This window comes from Solea senegalensis, linkage group LG3, assembly GCF_019176455.1.
Source record: "Solea senegalensis isolate Sse05_10M linkage group LG3, IFAPA_SoseM_1, whole genome shotgun sequence".
Taxonomy (NCBI): domain Eukaryota; kingdom Metazoa; phylum Chordata; class Actinopteri; order Pleuronectiformes; family Soleidae; genus Solea; species Solea senegalensis.
In genome coordinates, this window is record NC_058023.1 from 2971291 (window position 1) to 2998090 (window position 26800).

Below are 26800 nucleotides of genomic sequence, written 5' to 3' on the forward strand. Positions count from 1 at the left end.
AGAAAAAAGACAAAGGGGGAAATAAACACAAGGTTTATTTTTTTTTATTATCAAAAATTTAAAAACAATGCAGAATAGTAACAAGAAAACAGAGATGATGACGTTTGGGATTTACAGTTTTAAGACTTTGGGGAAAAGTTAAGTCCTAACACATTTAATTTTAACCTCAGTCAAGGAAATTGTTATTATTCAAACAGTTGATAAAAAATATTAATTTCCTTCATCCAATTATCAGCTCTGATGTGAAAAATAAAGGGTTAATTAATCTTAATTGTGCAGTTAAAACACACGCAACATTTTATCTTGTTTGCTTAAATATAAGGAGAAAAAAAAGGTGATTTTAGGAGCCATTGCATGCAGAAACTAGGTTTTTGGTCATGAGAAAACAAATACCTAACCTGATTTCCCCAAAATGTTGACTTGTTCTCAGCGCCGGAGATATACTTGCTTTTTACGTACCTTAATAAGGACAGTGCAGTTGGGCCGTTATTAGCACTATGTTGTTTATTTAAAACATTAGGTGAACATCAGAATCTACTATTCTCTATTTTTAACTCAGTGTCGACGTGTGTTTGGGTTTCAAAAAGTAAATGTGCATTACTGCAGTTGTCCACTAGGGGGCAACACCACAGCAAATAAAGAAGTGTGAGAACCAATGATTTAAATTACTAGTAGAAATAATTGTACGTTAAAATGCGAGTAGATCTCCGGCCTTTTACATTATGATTTCAGTCACTCGTGGTTGTGGACGTTTCTCTATTTGTGGAGACCAATCTCACAGCTGAGGGGGGGAAACAAATATAAGCATTTAAATGTAGGCTGTCCTCAGTGACGACATAAAACCACACAAATAGTTGAGTAATAAAAGAAAACCAGCGGTACATTAACTGTTCATGCATTTATATTTGACAGCTTCAATAAATATATCTATGATGTGGTGACGGAGACGACGGCGGCTGGATTTCTGACTCATGAAATACTAAAAAACAAAAAAAAAAGTAGTTAATTCTCACATGTGCTAACGCTGAGACGAGTCTGAGGACGCGAGCGTCTCCGCTGCGTCCGCCGCTTGATGGCGGACGAAGAACTCGTCGTCCTTCAGCAGGTTCTGAAACACAAACGCCAGCTCAGGTGAGTTCTCCGCCTTGTTTGTTTTTCCCTTCGAGCGTCGGAGCGTCTCGTTGGACATGACGACACAAACTCACCGTGAGGTTGTTGATTCCTTCAGACAGAGCTCCGATCTGTTGGACTGTTCCCTCAGAGTCGTCCATCTGTGCAAAAGACGCAAAGAACAGTGTCTTCTCTTTACTTGGAGTAGAATTTCAACTTGAACTCGCTCTGGTGCCAAACCAGTTGTTAAATACTAAAAACAGGGTTAAAGATGGTGCTGAGTTTTATTTGTACCCGTTCCATGTGGCCGATGTTTTCGTCGTAGACTCGCGCTCCCGTCTGGAAGCTGCCGTTTCTGGGCATTTCCACGTTCATGGGGCAAACGTAGTCCTCGCCTTCATCGTGGCGTTTCCTTCTCAGAGTGCCGAACCCGCCGAAGGACAAGCGTCTCGGCTGCGAGACAAAGAGAGACAGAGAAGATAAGCTGCTGCTGCTTCTTAAAGACAAATACAGAATTTTTGTTGGCAGAGTCCGGACACCTGCCTTGACCTTGGCGGTGGCGCTGAGGACGGCGTAGTCCGGGTTTTCCAGACATTCCTGCTTGAGCCGCTGGGCCTCGGAGCCGATGAGCAGGTGGAAGTGCGTCGCCAGGTGGCGCCGCAGCAGAGTTTTGTTGGGCGGGATGTTGAGCAGGAGAGCGAGCGCCTCCACGTTGAAGCGCGGCTCCAGCACCTTTGACAAAAAGGTCAGACACACTTTCCGTTGTTTGTCATCTGTACACAGACCACACGCGTTAACTCACCATCAGTCCACCGTGAACGCCGCTGCCTCTCAGGTTTGGCGCGTACTCGGCCAGATCCACGGAGCGCAGCCACTCCATCACTCTGTGGTTCGTCCACTGTGAGATCTCGGCTGGAGTGACGTTGTTCTGGACAAGACACAGATTTTTAACTTAAATGTGCACACAGAAGAAGAAGAAGAAGGCCGCGAGTGCGAGTTACCTCGTCAGACGGCCGTCGCCGGAGACAGTTAGTGTCGTACGAGTTGAGGCGGAGAACCTGGACGGCTCTCTTGATGCTGAGGTGATGGAGGACGCTGCCGACCTTCAGAGACAGAAGGTCCTCCTGCAGTCGGAGCATCACAGGAGGTTAACGGCAGAGTAAACGAGTTATTCTGTGACAGAGAGAGAATAAAGTCACTCACCACAGTCATGTAGTGCAGCATCCGTCCGTCGACGCGAGCCTCGTCAAAGTGACTCTTATACTGAGGGAGGCCGATGTCGTCCAGCCATCCTGGGACAGAGAAGACAAACCTGAGCGTCTCACCTGAACTGTGCATCACATCAGTTTTCTACGACCATGACGTCACACTCACTGGTCACCCAGTTATGGTCCAGTTTCCCCCTCAGGTCGTCCTCGTCTGACGCCAGGGCCTGCAACGCCAGCTGCAGCTTCTTCCTGTGGAGAGGCTGCCTCAGACCCAGCTCCTGAGGAAACACCATCATCATCATCATCACTCAGAAAGGCTGCGTCCCATTTCGCTCGCCTGCCTCCTGTTCTATCATGAAAGTTCTTGGACTGCGACAATTAATCATTTAATCACCAACTATATCACGTGACTGAATGTGGACGAATGCAGAAATTAAACATGTAGAACGTTAGCACCACCTGCTGTTCGTCTCAGTGAACTAACAGCAGTGGATGGAATCATAAATGCAAATTTGTAAAAAAAATGGGTCAATCCAGGGGAAAAAAAAGACCCTCAAACACCTGGTGGTGGCGCTCATACCTTCTCCAGGTCGTGCTGGGACGCCTGCAGCAGCGTGTGTCCGGACCTGATCCAGCTCTGACCCTGAGCGGCGAAGGAGCCGAGCCCCTGCTCGTGCAGCCACTCGCACACTTCCTCTCGACTCCACCGCGAGAAAGGAACGTCGACGGCGCTGGCGAGCGCGAGCGCACAGAGAGCGGCGTTAAACACATAAAAGTAGAGGCTTTGGATTTTACCAGAACTGCTCCCGTATTTTGTCGCGTACCTGACTTTAGGTTGACGCGACCACCCGAGTCGAGGGCCGGCGGTGGCTCTGACTCCACCCCTCCTGAACTCCATCTCGTCGTCCAGGTTGAAGGAGGTGGAGTGGCTCCTCTTCAGTCTGCAGCAGGAGGGAAAAACAGACATTAGCAGACAACCCTCCGACGTCGCGGCGCGGCGTGGCGCGACACGACAGGCGCTGACGCTTTACCTGCCGAAGAACCTCTTGAAGCCTTTGGATTTCTTTTTGGTTTCCGGCGACGACAGAAGAGCGGCTCCGTCCTGGGATTTTTGCTGAGGAACTCCGGCCAAGTCCAGGTGATCTGTGCCCTGACGCTCCGTCTCAGCTGGAGAGCAAGTCACAAACACGAGGTGAGATCACGTCACTGAGTTATAAAAAGTTCAACACTCCCAACACAACACGACAGATTCATCGTGGATGATAAACCGCTGAACTTTAAACACCAGAGGTCGACTATTATGAGTTTCTCTGTAGTTGATGATTTTTTGTGAAACACTGCAGCCAATAGCTCTAAAGTTTGTGGCCAATTTCCTTATTTTTCCATCCATAAATAAAAAAATCAACAACACACTTTTCATACAATTAAACAACCATTTCTTAAAAACTGCACTCTAGTGTACTTAATATAAAATGAATGTAGAAACCCAGGAATCAAAACATAAAAATTAATAGTCCAAAAAATTGCTTTAGCATAATAAAAAGAAAAAGTTTCAGTGACTCAGCTGCAGGTATCACGTTTCTGAGAAGATTAATCAGTTTTTAAATAATCCGTGTTATCAAAACACAACAAAAGAAGATATTTTCTTGTGCAATAATGAAAATCTCTTACTTTGACGACGTTGGATCATGAAAAAACTAAATATAAAAAAATAAGGCACTAGAAATAAGGACATAGGATTGACAGTAGGATATATATGTATATAGTTATACATTATAGAGATCCAGTAGCTCCCATCATGCAACAGTCATGAATATAAAGACTATAAACGCAGTAAAACACAATAATCCTCACCCAGATTCGGAGCGCTGGACGTGCGTTTGCCTCCGCCGCGCAATTTTAAAAGTCCACGGCCGAAAGACGCTCGAATCTTCTTTGTTCCAAAACTGTCGTTGTGAGCGGCGTTTGATGCTTTGGTGGAAGAAGAAGAAGAAGAACAAGGAGAACCAGGTCCTGCTTTGTTGTTTGCCTGAGAGGAGAAAGAAAGAAGACATTGTTCAGTTGCTTTATTTGACCACTAGAGGTCAGAGTAGGACTGTGGACGGGACAAAGTCTTCAGACTTTTCTCTCAAAAGCAGTAGAATCGTGAGGATCATTGAGCCAAAGGTCAAGAGGGAAATAAACACACACTTCTGAGAGTTCAAGCTGCTGAAAATGAGAACTACATCAGAGAAGAAGAAGAAGACTTGAGTCTTACCTGGATGTTGCTGCCATTTAAAGTCAAGCTGAAATAAAAAGAAGGGATTTTCAAGCGTTAACTCTGCTTCACCTCAAACACACGAGTTTAGTTTATGACAAATCACAGGATAAAAAGTCACATTGCTGAGAACTCAAATAATAAAACGAACCTCATTCATCAGCTGAGAACGTCATGTGATTCCGTTTTCATATTAAAAATGAAACATTCTCAACATTTAAAGCTGGATTTAATTCCAGGAATGATTTTTTTTTTTTACCTGTCTGTGGCCTGCAGCTGTCGCTCTCTGTCCAGTTGGTTCATTTCAGAGAGAACGGCGATACATGGAACAGACTGAGACGACAACAACAACACAGGAAAATGAGATTAACTTTTTAAATCGGCAAATACTGTAATAACCAGACTGGAATCATAAGAATGTCTGCGTTAGACAGACATTCATAGAGAAGAGCAGTGACAGAAGCCTTTCACATTAACCTGGAGAAACTATCAGTCAACAACAGATGTGGCCTCAGAAGACACACACTATCAAGTCACCTACAATGTTTGACTGGGCTTTCTACCAAAAACAGGATCAACACACACTTTAAGAACAACAAAAGATCAACTTTAACACTCTAACGACACTGTGAAGGTTCTTAAAACGTTCAAACTCATTTATAATAACCTGTAATTCCCTCACTACTCCACAAACATCACAGTTTCTATTAGGAAACCTTATGAGCGGCCTCTATTGGATCCTAAGGAGTACTACGTCACACCACACTTTCAAAGTAGTATTGAATCTCGAAGAACTTAGTCATCCAGGTCATGGTCATCTTCAGGAGTTAGCTGTAGCTTTTGAGTCAAGTTAAAAACACTTTCACTTCTCCTCCAAGAGGAATCTTCACACCTTGAATCGGGCGAAAACCAACAACCCGACTCTCTAGACGAGAATCCAGCCCAGTTCCCACGTCAAGGTTTTTCCAGGACCAATTTCCTCAAATTCAAGGACTAGAATGTGCCGACACGGCTTAAGATGAGAGGGGCAACTTGTAAGAGCCACGTCGTCCATGATGGCGTCCACGTTTATTGATTTGCAGCAAGCTCAGTCCCAAGGACAATCACTTTTCCTTATGCATTGTCTCACCAAAGAGTCTACGTACGTCAAGCAACGCGGGGCGTGAGACAGTAGGTGGTGTACTTTCAACGCCTTCCTGAATGTGTGGACGAGTCTGAGAGGATGAGAGGGGAAATGTCTTCAGACTTCCCTCAAGCAAAGTCCAGCTGCCTACGGAGAACTCCTACCTCCACAGACAGTCTGAACACAAGCTCTGAATTCCACACAAACATTTTCAGTGTGGGAGGTCAACATTTTTCAGTGTTTTTTCTCTCTCTTCTAAAAAGGAAGCCTCCAGTCTGGGTTCATCCTGTGAGCTAATTGTGTGGACAAAGGTTGTGTTTACCTCGCCAAAGCTCCTTCCTGCCTCCCCCTCGGACACCAGCGTGACCTGATCCACGTCCATGGCTGTGGGAGCACAGGCATCATCTGGGATATCGTCATAGTCGTCTTCCTTCAACTTCTCTGTGGGGAGGCAACAGCAGTGAGGTGAAAAACCACCGAGCAAACTCCGATTATTTACTTTATTTCAGTCTCATAATAAAGTCAACCTGGACATGTTTGCCTCCGCCAAACTAGGGAATGAAAGTATCTTGTTACTTCAAATTTTTCTGAAAAATGTAACTTCTTAATTAAAAAAAATATGTTGTATTAAGAAAAACAATCTCAGTAATTCGGATCAAATGAAAAGAAATTCTTGAGGGAGGTTTTTCCCTTCTCAAATATGACTTCTTCAGTATTTGAAGGTCAGTCCGGACCCATCCGGATTTCATCATTATTCCATTATGTGCAATTTACTTTAATTATGACTGAAGTCCTTCCTGTCAAACTTCTTTTTTAATTAAATCGGATTCCCCGGAGCAACAGTAACATCGTTTAATATCTTGTTTTCTTCCACAGCCAAAAGTGAAAGACACCAAAATATTAAAAAGACGAGGAAAAACTGAAAAACATTACACTGGTGAAGCAGGAAGTGAATTCAGCCCATAAATTTGACTTTTTACTGACACAAAAGATGTTTTAGTAACTTGTTTCCAAACAAACTTTTTATAAAGTGAAAATTAAAAATGTTACTAATACATGATTTTATTAAACTGTTACCTCTAACCAGCTGCTGGACTTTGTTGCACTTTATAAGCGACTCCTCCAGCTCCTTTATTCTTCTCTCCTGCCGGTCAACATGAATAATATCACTTTTTATTATCACATATTATAAAAGCAGCTGACGACAGTAACATCGCGTCACACTGTACCTTCTCATCATTGACCGACGTCAAAGTCTCCAACACGCTCTTCATCTTTAACATTTCTGTATCTGCACAGCAAGAAAAAATAAACAAGTTAATGGTTTGTTTAGCTTCAACTCTACAATAGAAACAAAGACGAGCTGTTTTGTGTCTCCTGAAAACTGTGACTGTACAACATCATAACGTGTCGGTGTGGTGTTTATAGCTCGTTGTTGTCAAAACAAAGCGAAGCAAATTGCAATTTACGCAGCAAAAACATAATGTTTGAGGAAAAAAAGGTTAGAAAAACCAGACAGGACTCTTGTTTCTAATAAACAAAATAATAAATCAAAGCTCCGCCTAACTAAGGCTGCAACAGTTCATGGATTAATAAATGAGTCGGCAACTATTTTGTTAGTTTTCTTTTCAATAATTAAAACATGTTCTCTGATGTTTATGCTTCTTGTGGCGCTTTTCCATTACAGAGTCCCAGTACGCCTCCTAAAATGTGAATACTTTCTGTTTTTGTTTTTCTGTTTGTGGACAAAGTCGAGGTCGAATATTTTTCGACATATTTTTTTGGACCAAACAACTCATTCAATTATTGGAGAAAACATTTCACAGGTTAATCAGTGATGAAAATAATCATTAGTCCAAAGTGGAAACTTGGCGACTTCCAAGGTCAATGCTAATGAGTATCTGCTCTTTAAAAACTCATTTTTAAAAGAACCATGTTAAACTTTGTGCAATCATTAATCATAGTAATATATACAACATTATAACTTCTTTTTAGCACTACTTTTTCCCTCTATTTAATGATTTTGAGCGATGACGCACCGTCTTTACCCAGTGGAAAATTAATTGCTTCTTCAAAAAAAAGATAGAAAGGTCGGAGGTGAACTCCAGTGAACAGACACCGTGAGTCTTGTCCAAACAAAAACCTGAGATTATTTAGATTACACTGTAAAGCATGTGATCACCACAATGAGAGACTCCCTCCCTTCAGATAAATGGAATTCCTTCAGCATCACAGTGGATAAGATAAAGTAATCACAGTGTTGAGAATGTCTGTGAAATGTAAAACAGTCAAAATAAGTAACTACTGCTTTCTTTTATTGCTCCATGAAGCTGCTGGAGGGAGATTTGGTGTGTTTTTGTTTTTTTTTTTGTTGGATGTGAAATGTCCGTTTCTCTAATCCTCGACAATCCCTTGTGTAAAAGCAGACAATGATTACATCCAGCCCCCCACCTCTGTCTGCTCCCTCAGTCTTCAATCTGTCCTCGTTCGTCAGTTTCATCAGCTCCAGCTCTCGCTCGTCCAGCCGCCTCTGCAGAAGCTGCAGCTCCTCCTGTGACGACAGGAAGTCAACGTCTCAGGGTTTTTCATCACTTTGTTTTATCAACTGTATTCAATCATTCCCTTCATTATAACTGTGACACCTGTAATATATTAAAAAATGCTTTCATCAATGACAACCTTATTTGTGTTTGCAGAAGTGATGAAATTGAACAGATTCCTTGAATGCATCTTCAAGCCGCTGCTGGAAACTTCACAGTTCCGAGCAGAAGCGATGACATTTCAAACTCCATTCTAACTAGAAATGTTCATCCCTACCAGATACATATACAATAACTGTTTCTTTTCAACAAAATAATAAAATAAAGAGACGCAAATCTATTTCTGGAGAACACCCTGCTCGACTACATTAGAAGTCCATGTCAGCTACACATGATAATCTCAGGTAAAGCATTATTCTTGCATCAGCGAGTCAGATTTACAGATCCCAGACAGAGACTTTGAACATTTCAGTCGCTGCGTGACTTTGACTAATTTCAAATTCTGGAAATTTCCCCCCATCCCAGAGGCAGAAAAAACATCAGTTTTCAGAAAACACATTGAATCGAATCAAGTGAATGTCATGTGTAAGAGTGGAGTGAACCTCTGAACCGACATTAGTGAGAAACAGCCAGTCAGTAGCTTTAGATTTAATTTAACTTGTTTGTCATGCTGTGAATGTTTGGCAGCAGGAGAGCGGAAAACTGGACAAAAACAAAAAAGTCTTATCATAAGACACATTTAAAGGGGTTTTAACAGGAATTAGATTTACCACGAGTGATTTGCACTTCAATAATACTTTTCAAAGCCATGACAAGTTAACAGTGTGATACTGCAGAGCAAAACATCTAAACAATCTGAACGTATGTAACAAGCAGCTGCCACAAGTCTTTTCTCGTCACTTAAACCTTTATTTAGCACTTAACTTAGCCCTTTGGATTATGACCAATGTTAAATATCACACTTTTAACTTTAAAACTAGTACAGGTCTGAAGAGATTTACAGAGTAAAGAGAGTACATCAAAAAAGCACTTCCAAATGACTAAATTATCACAATTACATGCTACTAATTCATGCCGCCATTGATGTGCAAAATGCCTTTAAAGTAGGAGAAGATTACTTTAATGTGTCGAGAGGTTTTAATAGCTACAAAAAGCTACTATAAAGATTTGCACCTGGAACAAAATCCCGTGATCAGTTCAGAACGAAGCACTTACAGCAAGTGTGGTGAAAGTCTGGAAACAGAGTGCAGCAGCAGCAGCAGAGAAGGAGCAGGTTTAGAGGACCTTAAGGGGCCAGAAAGGAGGAGAGGATAAGGAGGAAGGAGGAGATATGACCTTGTTCACTCGGCCTCCAGCAAACCACTTAAGTGTTCCACTCTGGACGCTTCACGGGTTAGCATGTGGCACAAAGACGTGAGAAAAACAGAAAGAAGAAGCAGGAAAACAAGGGCAGAAAAGGGGAGGACAAGCTCTGTATGCAGTAACAAAAGGGAGAAATGATGAAAAAAATGAATTGTGACCTTCAAACACTCACTTTGGTTGCTCTGAATTTCTTCTCACACTGCAATCTGTCATTCTCTACGTCAGTCACCTTGAACCGCAGGTCCGTTACTTCCTGGTATAAACCCTGAGGAGGAGACAACAACTCGCATTACGCACTTAACTGCACCCGGAAGGTTAATGGACACTGTGCGGGGGAGACGTCTGATATAATATATATATATATATTTTTTTTTCTTTTAAACCGGGGGAGGAATTCCTACCAAAGGCAGAAAAAACATAATTTTCAGACTGATGTCCCTCTGGAGAGAATATGAGAAGCTGAAATCCTCGTCTAAAAGATGAAACGTCATCATTACTGCCATTAAGTGGAATGTGTATCGCTGTTTCTGTGGACTATTACACCATTAACAGCTCATTTATTTAAAAAAAGGCTGTTGAGTTCTCACTTTATTACTTATGAAATAACCACATGCACTGTATGAGGCAACACAGTCACCAGAATGACTTGCTACTCTGGTATGTTTCTGTGAGAGCTCACGTCTCTGAGCTAAAAATCACATAACACATGCTACCACCATGGTGTTTTCACCACATTTTTGGGGAAAATGGCAGTGATTATAAGCATTTTCCTGGTGATGAATGTCGTTATGGTTTGGCAAGTAGTTAAATTTTCCACATTGTACCACAACTTAGTATTCATTGCAGAAACGAACCAAAATGTCCCCATAATTGTGTGTTCAAATGTGTTAAATGTGTTTAAACCATTTAAAAACATGCCACGTAAACGTTTGATCTCATTCAGTGATCCGATCCCGTCCGAGCTGCACCAAGTACGGATTCTGAAAACACCAAGAACACATTCGTGCGCTTCTGTCCTCCAGCTCACGTCCGCTCACCTGCGGCAGTTTTACAATAACCAGCACACAAACATGGCTAAAATCTTATTTCATGCTACAGCAGCGGGAGTAGAGATTTGACTCACTCCCGTTGCTACTGAATCTGCTTTCCCCCCGCTTCTCTCCAACAGTACAGTCAGATTGGCCAAAAAACACAATTTCCTTAATTTAAATACAGGTTTAAGTTATACCAGATTGGATCGTGTGACGCTATGAGGACTTATCCACATGCAATCAGATCACCGAGGATGGATTTTAATAACATTATCCTTATTTTTTTGCTGCAAATGATTGAAAACAACATCACTTTACAAATGCTGCCGTGACGTGTATAAAATACCTTCACAAAAATGTAAAATGTTTCCTCTTTACAGAAGGTCAAATCCAACATTTTCACAGAGAGTGTGAGTGTGTGCTCTGAGTTAACACACTGAGAAGAAGTGAAGTGAGCTTCAACCGGGAGCTAAAAAGTCAAACAAATACACTATGTCAGCTTTGCTCAGATGGAAACAAATAAAAGTGTCTGGGAATACCACACTATATTTTCCAATTTTTGCCATTTCCTTGACAGAATGTATGGAAACTGTAAGTCACGCCCAGAAAGAGGGGGAGAGGTAAAGGTGGGTGGGTCGGGGGTTCTGCCAGGAAACAGCTGCAGGAGCAGAATGGCTGGTAAAGCCTCTTTTGTAAAGCTTAAAGAAGTTCACACTGACAGATCAGAGTCCTCCCGCTGAGTGAGACGGACCTTTGCGACGTGAAAACAATAACTGGGCCGCTGCCAGGACTCTGGAGTCAAGACGTCACATGAAATAACAGGTGCAGCCGAGAACGTCAAAGTTCACGTCGAGGTCCCGTTACCTCGTCGCCCCTGTGATCTCGCTCCGCGGCCGACAGCTTCAGCTTCAGACTCGAGACCTCTGTCATCAGCTCCAGCTTCTGCGTCTCCAGTGCTGTTCGGTTCAGCAGCTCCTGTGGACGGAGACGAAAAATCACAGTTTTAACAGGCAAAGGAAAAGAAAAGAAAGACTGATGGAAGGTAAGGTGAGGAGGCTTCACCTGTTGAAGAAGCTCCTCAGTAGCATTTAGTTTCTCCCGATGATGCTCAAGGCATGAGTCGAGGTCCCGGATCTTCTCACCCTGCACCTCCACCTGGTCTGTCAGAACACTTATCTGGACGATAATGACACATCAATATTGATGTTTCAGTTTCTCAATCAGCTTCTTCACTTTGAATCATGAGATTTTAGACTAAAAGGTGACATTTTGTCCATCTTTCCACCAAATTTTGACATGATATACTGAGTTCAAGGCTAATATTGATCTAAACTGCACCATAATTTAATGGAATTACAATAATGCCTCTTTTATTGTGGCTGTTCGGTATTTGTTGCAGCTCATATTTAGAGGCCATGTTTTGAACAAGCTTGACACAAAATGCTGGGAAAGGATATGATAGATTTAAAAAATGATGTGCCAAGTTGGTTTAAATTCATTAAAATGTGTTGAATCAGGTGTGCTGGAGCAGGGAAACACTGCTCCAACTGTTTAAAAAGCATGCACATCTGATTTTAATACAAAACAACATGGCTTTTAAAAAAGTGGCCGTAAAGGTTACCAAGCAGGTGACTTATCAAGGCAAATATGTCGAGCTCAGTGTGTAACAGCACTTTTTTTTCCTTTCCTATCTTATTATTTTCTATATTTAAACACTCGGCTGATTACGCGTCAACCGTATATGGAAAAAAAACATAACCGTGTTTGTACAAACACTAAATGGCTAATCAAACGAGCATAATGCAACTTAATTGGCCATTCAACATGTGGTTGTTTTCCCGCCTGAAGGAAAATACCTGAAGAATTAGACACTCTTTGTCGCTCTCCACTCGTGACAGACGTTCTTGGTAGACGGCGTCCGAGCCGTGTCCGTTGCTCTAGAAAAATCACAAACAGTACAGCGTTGATTTGCGTGGCCGTCAAATGATAATTATACAATATATATTATACCACATAATTATACAACCACGACGCCCCCGTAACCTCTGAGGAACAGAACAGATGCATGGTTTGAGAAACACGTGACTAAACTCGTGTTTAACTTTATTTGAACGGCGAATCAAAAGCAAACTGCTCGCTCAGATATTGCACATGGAGAGGGAAGAAAAACAAAGACCCTGGCTCCGAGTCGACTCGGGTTTAAAAAAGATGGAAAGTATTTTCAGGAGGGCTCCTATAGAAGCTGCCATCACTCACGGCACACGTCATAACAGCACACTTTTATATAATAAACACAGCCGCATATGGGAGGTGGGGAACGCGAGATGAGAAGCAGAGCGGGGGGATAATTCACACCAGGTGACCTCTTATAAACGTGTCGGAGTTGTTGCAAACAGTAGAAGATTGTTTTTAAAATCTCTGCGTAAAAAATATTGAGAATCATGACAAATGTTTCCTCTCACTCTCCACTGACGAGTAGAATCAGAGGCCGTATTTAGCACATTGCATCAGTGTGTGTGTGTGTGTGTGTGCCTTGGCCAGGTCTGATAGATGAGGCGAAGGCTGAAATCTGATGACTCCAACAAACTCGGGAGGCAATTTGAGTTTCATTCCCTCCAGATGTCGAAAAAGGAGGAACTGCATCTGTTTCTCTGAGATTCACAAGTGTAACCTTCCGCTCTTCAATGTGATCGCAATCTACGAGGCCCCGCCCCAAAGACATTGAGTTCAACCAATCACATGTGGACCGCTCTAAGTTCGGGGCTGAACACAGTCAGTTTGAAGGTGGTTTGAGGACGAACGTGACCACATTTAAATGGAGGAAAAACATTAATATTTCACGCAAGTGACTTGAAAATCCTGTCTAGTGCACCACCATACAGTCCTTGTGATTTAGTTTTATGAGCCACGATGGGAACCTTTTTTATTTTATCCAGTCAGTGATACTGCCAAACAATTATTTTCTGAATGAAAGCTCAACTCGTCTTTTCCGACCAGTTATGATTAAATTCATGAGCCCACACAACAGTCGGCTGTATAATTATAACTCCTAATGATTAAGCCTTGCTCTCATAATTTAATTAAACTCATTAAGTGCGAGTTTATGCAGTTAACGCCGTGTGTGGGAGAAGATGAAAGATGGTATGACTGTAAAGCAGGGGTCTCAAACAGTCGACGTCCTGCGACCCTACACTTATTTCAAAATTACAATGAAAACTGGCCCAAACTGACCAACAGTGGACAACAATAATACACTAGGTTATATTTTAATCAGATTTAATCATTTAAAAGCTTGAGGCCCCTGTTGTAAAGGATGTCAGGTATTTGTGTAAAATCTTATATCAGAAGAAGTCTGAATATGTCTATATATACACAAACATCTACTTCCTGTGTGGACATGAGCTCAAAGATGGAACTCTATAGATAGGCTTTTTTTACCAATCGTCCATGCAGCCAGTCTGCCAGGCCCTCTGCGGTCGAATCGGGGATCTGACACCGCAGGTTGTCCCTCTCCTCGTTGTCCATGAGCTCCAGCGCCGCTCGCAGGTCCTCCAGCAGATGCAGCACGCGGAGGCCACCCAGGAACGGCGAGGTGGGCGACTGGCAGTCGAACAGCCCGTTGGAGTAGTCCATCGCCTTGGAGCCTGGCGAGAGACAGAGATGTGATGCTGAGTCATTGAATATGGAAATCCCATGTATCGAGTTCTCACAGACAAAATGGCAGCGTGTGATTTAAAAAAGGGAAGAATTCATGACTTAAGCTTCTTTGGGTGACGCGTGGGTGTGGTGGAGGCTCGATGACAGGGCAAAGCTGTAAATCGTAGCGTTGGCGTAAATGTCGGTTTACTGAACTTTTTTCCCCACGCGGAAGAAAAACACCTCCGTCCTCCGAGGAGATCACTTAACCGTGGGGTCTGACAACAGACATGGCAGAATTCTTTTTTTCTCTCCCTCAGATTCGTAAAAAACATGCGGTTTCCTTTAAAGTCATTGATTGCGAAATGCACGCGACCTTCACAGTTGGCTGTAGACTGACGCACACATGCACTTAATTGTTTGCACATCAACATTTCTGTCTGCTCTTCACATTTTGTCGACGACGAGCGTCAGCCATCGTTGCACTCAACCTTCACCGCCCCCGATATTATCAACAGGATCAGTTCATATTATCTCTAATTAATATCAGCTGTGGTTCAGACAATGGCATAACTGCACATATGGCCTGACTTATAGTAGAAACAGCTTGATAATACTGATATCACAACTTAGCAGTCTTAGCGGGATCAGTGGTCGGACGAGTTGTCTTTCATCTAGGAGGGCAGTTGGTTCAATTCCTGGCTCTGCTAGTCTATATGTACCCTTTAGCAAGACACCCCACGTTGCAGCGTTTGAATGGGTGAAAACTATAGTGTAAAGCAGCTCATCAAGACTAGAAAAGCTCTATATAAATACAGACCATAATACCAACTCTTCTTCTTATGATTGTATTTGGTAGTAACGAGTAACAAAGATAGTTAGAGGTGGAGTAAAGGTTGCTAGAAATATAAATAACAAAGTGAATTGTGTACTTAAGTACAGTAACAAAGTATTTGCACTATATCGTTATCGGACGATATTTGCTGTACAATGTACCCCCGATATCACTAATAACTTAAAAAGTAGGCTGAATAGGTTGCTACCTCTCATTTGCATATAAAAATGTACATCTCCATCTGCTGTGACACAAGTTTACAACGTCTTATGTTAAATTCAGTGAAGACGACACTGAACAACCTCTGCAGTTGATCTCAGGGAAACAAAACGTACATAATTGGGATCGGTTCATAGCAGCAAAAAGTCCCTATATTACACGATGTTTAGGGTTTACAGGTGGCGTTGACTTGTACTTGTCCTCAATTCATTCTCCGTCAGTCGACAGCTTTGATAATTATTGCCCAACAAAGTTTTTTCAATTTGCTTCAACAAAAGGGTGCACTCGTTGTCTCCATGGTAACCGTACAGCTCCAGCAACCTTGTTTGTTTAAATTATATCAGTGTATTCTTCTGTTCCATCCGTGTAGAGTGAGCTACAGGGAGGATTCAATCCAAAATTCTACACTTTTTATTTCTCCAAACTGTGCCTTAATCAATTTACATCACATGCCCTATACATGGTTTCTACATCTGTCTATACAAATATGGTTTTGTTAAAAATCTAATGAGAGGCATATAAGCCAGTGTGCAACCACAGCATGTGACGGAGGCAAACTATTCTGATAGTAATAATAATCCTCATGGTTAAACTGCCATGACCAATTTATCCAGTCCTGCTGATTCACTTAGTGAAATACTTTGATTAATGGCCGTCATGAAGACATTTCGGCTGAATAACAGCATCAACGACTTCGCTGATAAACTCTCTGTCTCCCTGCGTCTTCATCACACACCCACTCAGCCACCGACATACTGGACCAGCACATGTTTGGCTGCGATTTATCCCGCATCAGATGACAGTATAATCGAATAATGATAATTAAATGTCCTCGTTTGTGTCGAAAGTAAAATTTCCCAGGTTTCTCTTGCTGACTGAACTCGAGTGTGTGATGTTCCCGTCGTGCGTGTGTGTGCGTGTGTTTCGGGCCTCCTCCCTCCTCGCCGTCTGTCATCCGTCTTAAATGTCAGCCATAATGAAGACGTCCAGTGCTAACAAAGAGACAACTACACGACTGAATGTCCCAACAATCATGGCTTCCACACAGTAGCGGCAGTGGGAGTGGGACTTGATGATGGCTGTGGTTTCTGTGGAAACAAAGGTTGGAGGGGGGGGCGGTGTCATGTGATCAAGCCATCTCGCTCCTATTGGAAAGGTCAGCGCTATAATTACACACATCAGCGGAAAAGTAGGGACTCTGAAACGGCAGCACTGCTCTGCTCATCTGCAGCTGCACCATTATGTTTCAGTGAGAGTGTGGCTAAAAGTTCCCCGAGTGCGAGTTTTACTTCCAAACTCACGGAGCTTGGATAATCATTAGTTTCCGTCACTGCGGGGACAATGGAAACTTTCATTTCTTTTCGGTGGCGTAATCCAGCGGAGGCAGAAGAGAGCCAGTGGCCCTGCAGCACAGCTTCAGCTTTGTTCCAAACTTTTATGTATATTCAGGAGGATTACATTAAATTTCAAGTAGGAGGAGGAGGAGGAGATGGGGGCACGTTTTGCTGCCGTCCACTGGACATAGTATTCCCAGCTTGCACTTTAATAGCTTCCAGATGTGGCTCAACCCCATAGTATCCCATAGCATGCCATGCCCACCTCAAGTGCTGTGGCCAGGTCTTAAAAGTCCAAGTGAACAGTGTGGTTTACCTGCTATGATTCCATCCATTTGCTCCAAGGCCGCTGCCAACATGTCACTGGCGTCAGACATCATCATCTCCTGTGCAGTGGATCTATGGAAGAGGTTTTGAGAGAGAAGAAGAGATGAAGGAGGGAGCACAAAAAAGAAAAAAAGAAAGGAGGAGGATCCACAAAGAGATCTGCAAACGCCAAGACTTTAAAGAATAACAGACTCCTAGGAGGCTTCCCAAAATGTACAGTAGTCAGATAACAGAGGCAGCAGCAAGGCAAGTTTTTTTTTGCTGATAAGATTAGCAAACTGACTTTCAGTGTCCATGTAGCTTTAAAACAGAAAGAAATACTGAAAAGGAACCACTGGGTGAAGTAAATAAGGTCATGGGCAGGTTCTAAAATAATGAGGAAATGTACAGTCTGTCGTTATCAAAGACAATAAAAAAATAGTGTGCTGGCTTCAGTCAAAGAAAAGCATGTGAAATATGTGAAAAAAAGATAAAAGATTTTATCTTTAAGACATTTTTACAGTCGTTTTCAAGACTCGTGGCCGGGAGTTTGTAAAGAGGCAGGAAAAAGTCTGTTTACGTGAATACTAGAAAGTCTGTATAGTTTAGGTTGGGTCATCAATTCACTGTGTTTGATAAAAACGGTTATCTAATTTCAGCTTCTTAAATGTCACTGTATTAAGGTTTCTTAGCTCCCCTAAGATAGTAAAATGGTAATTAAATTAGATTATTTGGTTTGTGTGGAAAAAAACAAGACATCTGAAGACGTTGGCATTTCAAGGTTTGTTATCCGATAAACTTTTCTCACCACATTCTCGTCCAAACAACTAAAGGGAGACGCCAAAAGAACAAGCGCACCATCTGCCTCCATCCTTGCCCTATCACTTGTGTCCTCTTCAGTGCCGCCAACTGTCCTCATGTCCTCCTCCTTCACATCCATAAAGCTTTTCTATGGTCTTCCTGTTTTCTCCACCTTCAACATCCTTTGTCCAACATAATCACCTCGTGCACGTGACCAAACCAATCTCAACCTTGACTCTCTTCCTTCATTTCCAAAACATTAAGCCTGAGCTGTCCCTTGAATATTCTCATTTCTAATCCTGTTCACCCTGGCCACTCCCACTGAAAATCTCAGTAGTATTTCTTTTAGATGCAGGCAAGCCCTAGCTTCCAAAGAAAAATAGCAGACAACTACTTGGATAGTGACTTCTAAATTAACTTTTCTTGTTTCTCTTTGTCTTGTTTGGGCATTAAATAAACATTTTGGAGTTTGAAGCCACGACTGTGACGAATAAAGCATTACATCAGTAACAAATAACACTTGTTAGTTGCCAGGATCGCGTTTCTGCATTTCTTTGCCCCTTATGTAAAGGGGCAAAGAAACTACAAAAGCCCCGCTTGTACGTTCCATCCATTTCCATAAGTGCATTATCACTAATCATGTAAGACAAGCCCCTGTTCTTCTTTCTCAAAACAACTACTGCATTAAATTAACCCCGAGGTTTGTCAAACACTGGACTGCTTGAGAGACGAAAAACAAAGTGAAATCTCCGGGGGTGAATTACCCAGCAGGCCCCGTTTCCTGCAGAACCAACCAATCGCAGCTGCGTATGTGCGGGCTCCTATCTGGAATAATGGTGTTATTCTCCCAGGGGTCCCGGTGCCTCGTAGCATTGGCATGTTTGGCATCTCAAACTTCCACAACAAAGTCGGTCAGCAGCCCCTGTGACGACGGTGTCTGGCTTCAAAATGCTTATCACATGGCTGTCCTGTACTCTCACTGAGCACTCATCACTGCAAACCTAACGCGATTTGAGGTGCTTGAGACAACAGTGAGACGTCTGTGGTGGGAGAGAGAAGCTAAAAAACCCAGAACTTAAACGGTAGAAAACAAAACAGTGGCTTTACTTGTCCTCATGTCCCATGGTAGCGGGGAGGGCAGGGGGTTTACTTAATTTCCTCCCCGCGTAGGGTCACAGTGTCACACCTAGCATGGTAAAAAACATGGGTATGAGGTGTGTAATTAAGTCCATGGCGTCTGCATGAGGAGGGGGCTGGGAGGGGGAACAGAGGGGGCCTTCAAGAGTTGCATCCACCTAATTCCACTTCACATGCTGCAAACAGGCGAGTAGGTTTCGTAAAAAACGTAACACATTCGCAGCGTAATTTAAAGCAGGAAAAAACATGACTCTGGTTAACCAAACAATACCTCAGGTTTCAAAATACAAGAACCTGTTTTCCAATAAAAGTTTATAGTTCCCATGGGGGAGCGGGGGTCACAGTCTTTCTCCTCCACAGGTATTTCCGGAAAATGACAGAAAACCATCACTCACTCTCAGCGGGGAGGGGGATATGTTTGGTCAGCTGCTTTTCCTCCAGAGGGTTTTTGTTGCAAATTCAAATATTTTCATGCTCTGTGCGACTGCTGAAAACAACAAATGGTCTGAAGAGAGGGGAAAAACCAGTGTGTGCCATCATATGCCCCATTTAACTTAACTATCCTGAGTATTCTTCTGGTCACAGAGTGTCCACGGGGTTTAGAGATGGATTTATAACATTTTTAAGATGAGGTAAATCAGTGTTCTTGTGTCTTACAGACTAAGGTCACCCTTTCTTGTAGGAAAAGCCACATCAAATCGGGGTTTTTGAGTCTCATGGCGAATTTTCTGTTCTGTGTAGATTCTCATTCATCCAGGTCATCGTTATCCTAAACACATTGAGTCAGTAATACAGATTAGTTTGGATACTTATTATTAGTTCATTTATATTTGACAGTTAAATAACCAAAACATGGTAGAGAAAAAAAATCTAGGGATGCATGATATTAGATTTTGCTGATTAACAATACCAATATATATATATATATATATATACCCACACACACGTGTTCCCTGCATCCAACTTCAAAGTAATTTAGCCTCTTCCATAAGGAAATTAACATAATATTTCATGACAAAACAGTTTATATACATTAGCCAATATCGGCTGACTAATATTGGTATCAGTAGGGTTGTTAAAACACCAGAAATTCTCAAAACTGGAAACATTCTATTGGAATTAAAGGGAATTTCTCCAAAATTGGAGGTTGGGAATTTAAATATAGTTGGTAAACAATATATCTTAGCATGAGCTTGGCTAAATCTATAAGAAATTATGCAAATACAGTTGAATATCAATCAATCACAGGCATACAGCACATATGACGACATAAAGTCAAATTAGTTTTGATATTATGAGGGAAATAGTTGATGTATGGTAAATGTAGCTAGGTAGCATCACCACCAATTTTTGGTTTTGCTTCTCATGGGAAATCCTTCGAAAGCAAAGCTTCTTAACAGTCAATTTCTGTTTGAAAGTGAATCAAAGTAGAAATTTAAAAAACTAAAGTAAATAATAATGTGTGTAATGCGGCAGAAAATTAAACTGGATTTTGGACTACGAAGACTTTATTTTCCACTTCTTCTCACATGAGGGACGAAACAGGCCCATTAAAATCTTTCAGATCAAAAACCTCATGAGAGGAGGATCCACCTCTGTATCCAGCCATGTGAGTAAGTGTTTTCAATGAAGTTATCACGATGATGGATGATGCCACAGAGTGCGAGTGAGCACCACACACATTCCTGAGCAGGTTATTTCTCCTGAAAACCAAACACTAACCCCTGGTACCGACATCTCCGCTGACCTCTGCTGAGACTTGTGACCCCACACCCAGCCACGCACAGCTTCACACTAAAACTTATCAGGACTTCAGCTAAGACATCAGGCCAGTTGGTATTTCTCTACTCGTCAACACAGAAAAGAGCTAAAACAAACAAGAACTTCCTGTGTGTGTGTGTGTGTCCTCTTGTTATGCCAAGTCACAGTGTTCCATTGTTGTTCTAAAACATCCTAAAAGACACATAAATAAGATTTACTGACGCACTGTCCGACATCTTCCTTCATTATCATGTTGTTTATTTAGAGTCAATTCCTCAAGGCGGCCGGAAATCTCAATTAAAAATTACATATTTACCTTTAGCAAGGTGGATATGTCAAAATACCCAACCAGTTTTCTTGAAACTTGGTTACTTTAATTACTTTAATTTAAGAGTTGTTTCAATGCAGGAATTGTAACTAATGTTCAAAACGGGTTACTGCAATCAAAAATCAAAAACTTTGGAGACCAGTGTCCACTCTCTCCGTCCGTAGAGGTAGTTTAAGGTACCAATCTACACTTATACCACTTTTCCATAAACATAGACATTAATAGAATGTGCAGGCTGTAATTTAAATAAATTAGCATTATCAGCATTTCAAAATGCTGATTCTTTTTTCCTCGGATGAATGATCGTGGTCATTCTAATACTTTATACTACATGTCTTACATAAAAGCTAAAAACAAACAAAAGAAACACAAATGTCAACAAATCTCTCTAGCGTAGTTAGCATAGGTAGGTATGTGAGATCATTTTCTAGCTGTATCATGATTTTGAGGATTGAGGATGTGGAAATTCTGTGAAATATTGTGATATAAATTACTTTTTTCACTCGACTTAGGACCCTAACTTAACTGTTAATTATACAGGCACAAACTGCACTGCTGACTTTGGTCTTTTTGAAAAGGGATCTATTGATTTTTAGAGAACAGTAGAATAATATAAGGAGCTTTATCCATCACAGTAACGCGAGATGGATGAACAAGTTTAAATTGGGAGAATGTTTAACTCGCTTGAGTCCCCGCAATATATTTTTTCTTCTATTTAACTACCCTTAGCTTAATGTGTGAAAAGCAGCAAATATAATCTGGGACGGAGACAATAAAATTCTCTACCGGATAAAGACCAGAGATTAACTTCTTTGCCAGGATCCATTAATCTCTGCACAGTGAATCCACTTCTGCTCACTGCACTTAAAAAAGTTAAGTAAAAAGGCATCAAATTAAAGTATTTATTGTATCTGACTAAAGTAAGATACTTTAGATTTTGTTTTATGAATCAGTAGAGACTCTGGCTTGAGCTTTCTGCTGCTGTGTGTTGGCTTTAACATCAACCAGATGGTGAGGATATAGTATGGGAACTATACAGTGGGGGAGGGACAGTGTGCATCTGAAAAGTAAAATTACTTGACCCTGTGCTGAGTGGTCGTTCCCTGAAAGACACACACACACTCGCTTCCAACAGTGGAGCTCCAGCTGTGATACAGCTGTGGATTTCAGATGTAAACTTGCTCAGAGTAGAAACAGCAGAGGCTTTAAGCGGCAGACTGTTACTGTACCACAATGAATAAGAGATTCCATCATTGATATTTTACATAACAATGATATACAACACAGTATGGGTCTGACCCGGGAAGATAAAATGGCCCTAAAAACTGTAAAATGGAGGATTACGTCAGCTGCTGTCCATCATTATGCTGCTTTTTGACCGCTCAAAACTCTGTTAATGCTACAAGTAATGAACGTGAAGTACTGACATACAACTTGGCAGGGAAATCTGTTTAGGGAGCTGTATTTTATAAATAAAAAGGTCCAGTGTGCAACATTCAGAAGGGGTAAAAGTGGAAAGTGGAAAATTGCTTATTTTTTTAGCCGTTTAAGGCTAAAAAGGAAACAGCCAATGGCAAGATTTGAATGCAGTAGCTGGTGTTTGACCAGACAACACAACATGTATAATTTTAATAGTTTAAACTGTAAAGATTTGCAACTGCATTAGGGAATAGCATTACTAGATACTCAAATACACTAGGGATGAACGGTATTATCGGAATGATATTGGTAGCGGCAATATTGGCTGTATATTATTGCATATTGACCAACATGACAAGATCCCCAGATAAGACAAATCACTACTGCTACTTCCTTGAATACTATGCTGGCGCCCTCTACAACTATTATATTTTAATGTCTCATTATTTTGTACAATGAAGAAAATGTATATCTACATTTGCTATGACACGAGTATGAAAAATATTATGTTAATTTCACCACAGGGGAGAATAAATAACCTCAGCAATTGGACAAAGGGAAAAACGTAAATACATCGGTATAAGTATCGGTTATCGTTTTTCCCCTGAAAGTGGTTTAGGGGCTCAGTTAAACTGTTCTATTAGTTAGCAACTTTCCAATTATTCTCTTCATTAATTGTTATGGATGTAAAATAGTGAAAAGTGTACGAAACTGAAATGTCTTCAAATGTCTTTTTGTCTGTTCAAAGCCCAAACAATTTCACTTACTAATCAAAATATTTGATTGACAAACTGATTGTTCCAGTGCAGCTACACAAGTTCGTTTTGGTAGAGAAAACTTGGACGTCATGGACTTTTGGAATCCAGAGCCACATGAAATCCAGCCTCCAGTCAAACACCCTGCTTTTGTTTACTCTTCCCCCCCAGAGAGGTGGTCTGTCAGACCTTTAGTCTGAGCTGCTGTGAGGTCAGACTGTTTGACAGAAACAACGGCCCTGCCTTTAAACTGGTGCTTTATTTCCTCACTCACTACTGCAGCAGCACCAGCGGTGGTGGCACAAATAAGTCTTTGTCTCTCTCAGACTCCGATGGCAGCGCTGCGACACTAATCCAAAGTTATTGCAGTTTTTCCACGTGGCTCCAACTACATCACAGTGAGCGATCACACTGGAGGAGGAAAAAAGTAAAGAGGATAGTGGAAAGGGGGCTGGAGCGACTGTGTAAGAGACCTCATCTGGCCAAGAAAAAACACCTCTCTGCTTTTGTTATCAAGATTTCAGCACAAAAGCAGCTCCCCTTTTTTTCCACCATCACATTAATAGACATTATGGTTTCAGCTCATGAAGGACCTAAAACCATAAACAGGTTTGACATGGAGGCATCCCCACACACAGGAAGACCCTCACTCGGCCCTGTCAGGAAGCGTTTCCTGGCACATTCTGGAAAAATGTCTTCCTCTTGGTCAGAAACGGCCAGTTCCCAGTACACCCAGCACTGATTGCAACAACAACAGTCAAATCTCCAAACTCAAAAAAAAGCCACTGCACGGCTTTCATTACATCACAGAGCAAAATCACTGGGGTATTAATCTTCCTTGAGTTACAGACACATTCAAAAGTTCACATAAAGTTGGTCTTTAATTAAAATCCTGAAGTTGCTGATACTGATTTAACTTCAGAAACATCATGTCATCATGTGACTTGGAGAACATCCATGCTACTAGCATTTGAAAACAAAAAAAATGATCCACATCCACAACTAAAAATACAAATCATGTGACTATTGAGGTGCACTGGGTATGTGCTGGAGTAAACAGGAAGTTGATTCTCAGTTGGGAGACCACAGACACACAACGAACTTTGCAAACAATTTTCAATGTTTTAATCCTCAGAAAGCACAGATTAGATGATCCAGTCAAGACACAGGACCACACGCTTTACAATTATGATTTCAGGGAGGAGATTCCAGGGATTTGTGATCTTACCGAAACACGCGCCATTTAACATGACTTCAGAATATAAGGAGATGGACTGTCAGCGTTGTTGTGTGTGCGATGTTTTGCTCCTCAGCTATAAATATTGAAAAGGTTTTTACTACTTAACGATTTGAAATTGGGAAGACTCTGGTGTGTCCGATTACGTTAAAACAGCGTCTGTTAACCCCTCACACCACAGGGGCGGGATATAGTTCTGATACTCGAAACAACAATGGTAAAAAATCTGGTTTATATTTTATCGGCTTTTTCATCCATACAAAGCACTAAAACGCTCAAAAATCTCAAAACGTCTATCTCGTACTTGCATGAATACAACCAATACACAACTTAGCCCCATCTCCCTAGCGTTACAGCGCCATATACAGGCCTGGCATATGTACTGCAGTGTTTGGAGTCTCAAAATGCTGTTTAAGGACAACTTTTTACTTGGGCAAAGTGTCAGACAAGTTGTGGTCGCTAACGACCGATCAGGAAGTTAAGGTTTCCATTTCTACCCATCCAGACTAAACTGCCCCAGAGTTTTCAAACAAAAATGGAGCCAGCAGTGTTTACAAGGTTTTATGTTTTCTACAGGGGCATGGTGGAAGGCAGACATTTCCTGAGTGGAACATATGCATTTTTAAACAATAACAGAGTAATGAGGAGGTAGCCTTAAAAGTGACACCTCCACACACCGAGAATCTCTTCCCCAGGATCATTGCATGTTGATGTTAAAGCGTATCAACTTTGTAGCCTCCATTTTTGCCTCTACCTCACTGAGCAATAACTGCCAGGAGATTCGTTTTATTTACTCCTGCCTGTAAAATACCAGAGCATAAAAGTGTTTAGTGTACAAGTTCCCCCACTGTGACATCAAATATGGCTGCGTGACAAAACGTGCAACAGCTTCCAGAGCTGTGGAACGTTAGCTGAGGAGAGTGCTGGGACGTACAAATATGGTTATTGTCGGAGAAGAGAAGGGGAATAAAAATCTTTTGTTTTCTGTTTCTCTGCCTGGAAGCCGACACATCATCAGACGCATTCAGAGTGGAGGGCTGCCAGCAGGTCATGCAGCGCCTCAGGAGGGAGGTTTTTTTTCCTGAACGAATGTACACTACAAAAGGTTTTCACAAACAAGGCTGCAGAAGTCTGAGACTGATAATGAAAGAAGCCACCGTTGTACCAGCAGCAGATTAAAATAGCCCGTCTCCTCTGCCGAATCTGCAGCTGGGAACCGAACTGAGTCTAACTGGAGGTTCACCGCAATGATTCAGTATTTGGCAACTACATTAATGGACATGTGAGGCATAAATCAGCTCTGGTTAAATTTAAAAAGCATGAATTCACTGCTTTGAAGACTGGGGGGAAAATGACATTATCTCATAGTATTCTGTTTTCTTTCAATCTCTATGGAAAGCAGGATAAGAACTTTGCTGTTAAGAAATCTAAGTAACAATGCTATTGTTTAGAAAGAGCCAAATATAAGACACTATCATGTCTCACAGTGAATTTCCATTTTTAGAATAATAATGAAGAAAGTAAAGAAGCATTTTTTTAAAAATGCTTCTCTCCCGTTCTTCCAAGAAATCGTAATTCATGACGATATTTTTCTTGGTTTTCACTTTAAAATGTTCAGATAACATTCATGTATCTATTTGTGGTACGATTAGTATAGTTTTTTGGTAATGTTAGTAATGTTTCGTACGACTAGATAATATGTAAGCTTTCAATGAATAATCGTGACATATCTTACCCATATCTACTTTATTGTTTAGCTTAGTTCAGCAGAGTATGAACATAAACTAAAACTTTAAAAATGAATCAAAATTATACAAAACTATAAATCCTACAGATACAAACTACCGGAATGTGTGTTATTAATAATAATTAAAAAAACCTAGAAAAAAATAACAATGTAATCCCCACATATAAACAGTAAATATGCTAGAAAAGAAGCTAAACATATAAGCTAACACAAACGTAACAAACTATAAGCTAATAGCACACCTGGGAAATATAATATTTTATCCACAGCAGACAAAAAAGGAACAATACCCATTAAATAGAGATTTAAAAAGGGTCAACTCTCTGTAAGGACATCAGCCAAAACAAACACAGCATATTTAACCACGTCAAATCAAAATTTAATGACATTAACACAAGAATTAGCTTAGACTTCAACATCGTTAGTTTAAGCTAACAATCGCGGGACGTTTAAATCCCGTTTAAATGTGAAGTGGAAAAATGTTTGAAAACAACTTTATAAATCGTAAACTTACACTTTTCGAGCCCAGGAAATGTAAACGAGGATTCCCGCAGATGTACAGCCGAGTTCAGTCCGAACTATGAGCGCGGCTTCATCGTGAACGTTCACCTTCCCATTGAATTTAGTGACTGAAGTCGACTTTTTCATCCAAAC

The 26800-nt window shown here is 41.3% G+C and overlaps 1 protein-coding gene across 1 annotated transcript; it reads right to left on the bottom strand.

The window, feature by feature from the left end:
• Positions 1–28: 28 nt before the first annotated feature.
• LOC122766943 (liprin-beta-1-like) lies at positions 29–26800 on the bottom strand. Its single transcript, XM_044022214.1, has 25 exons — positions 26661–26800; positions 16972–17054; positions 14070–14275; positions 12488–12568; positions 11694–11807; positions 11496–11606; positions 9773–9865; positions 8150–8249; positions 6928–6989; positions 6776–6842; positions 6021–6139; positions 4835–4908; positions 4576–4603; positions 4173–4347; positions 3350–3485; positions 3143–3259; positions 2899–3049; positions 2485–2596; positions 2314–2402; positions 2112–2234; positions 1913–2038; positions 1654–1842; positions 1405–1563; positions 1206–1271; positions 29–1108 (listed from the first exon to the last, which is right to left on the bottom strand). Exons 1-25 carry the CDS (start codon positions 26792–26794, stop codon positions 1019–1021), a joined length of 2805 nt encoding a protein of 934 aa, XP_043878149.1. The 5' UTR covers positions 26795–26800; the 3' UTR covers positions 29–1018.

Excerpts from the sequence above, each read along its gene's own strand:
- LOC122766943 (XM_044022214.1), bottom strand. The coding sequence starts at position 26,794 with ATGAAAAAGTCGACTTCAGTCACTAAATTCAATGGGAAGGTGAACGTT. Across the intron at positions 8,250-9,772 it reads AGAAATTCAGAGCAACCAAA|GAGGAGCTGCAGCTTCTGCA; the intron begins GTGAGTGTTTGA and ends CTGTCGTCACAG. Across the intron at positions 2,597-2,898 it reads CCCAGCACGACCTGGAGAAG|GAGCTGGGTCTGAGGCAGCC; the intron begins GTATGAGCGCCA and ends GTGTTTCCTCAG.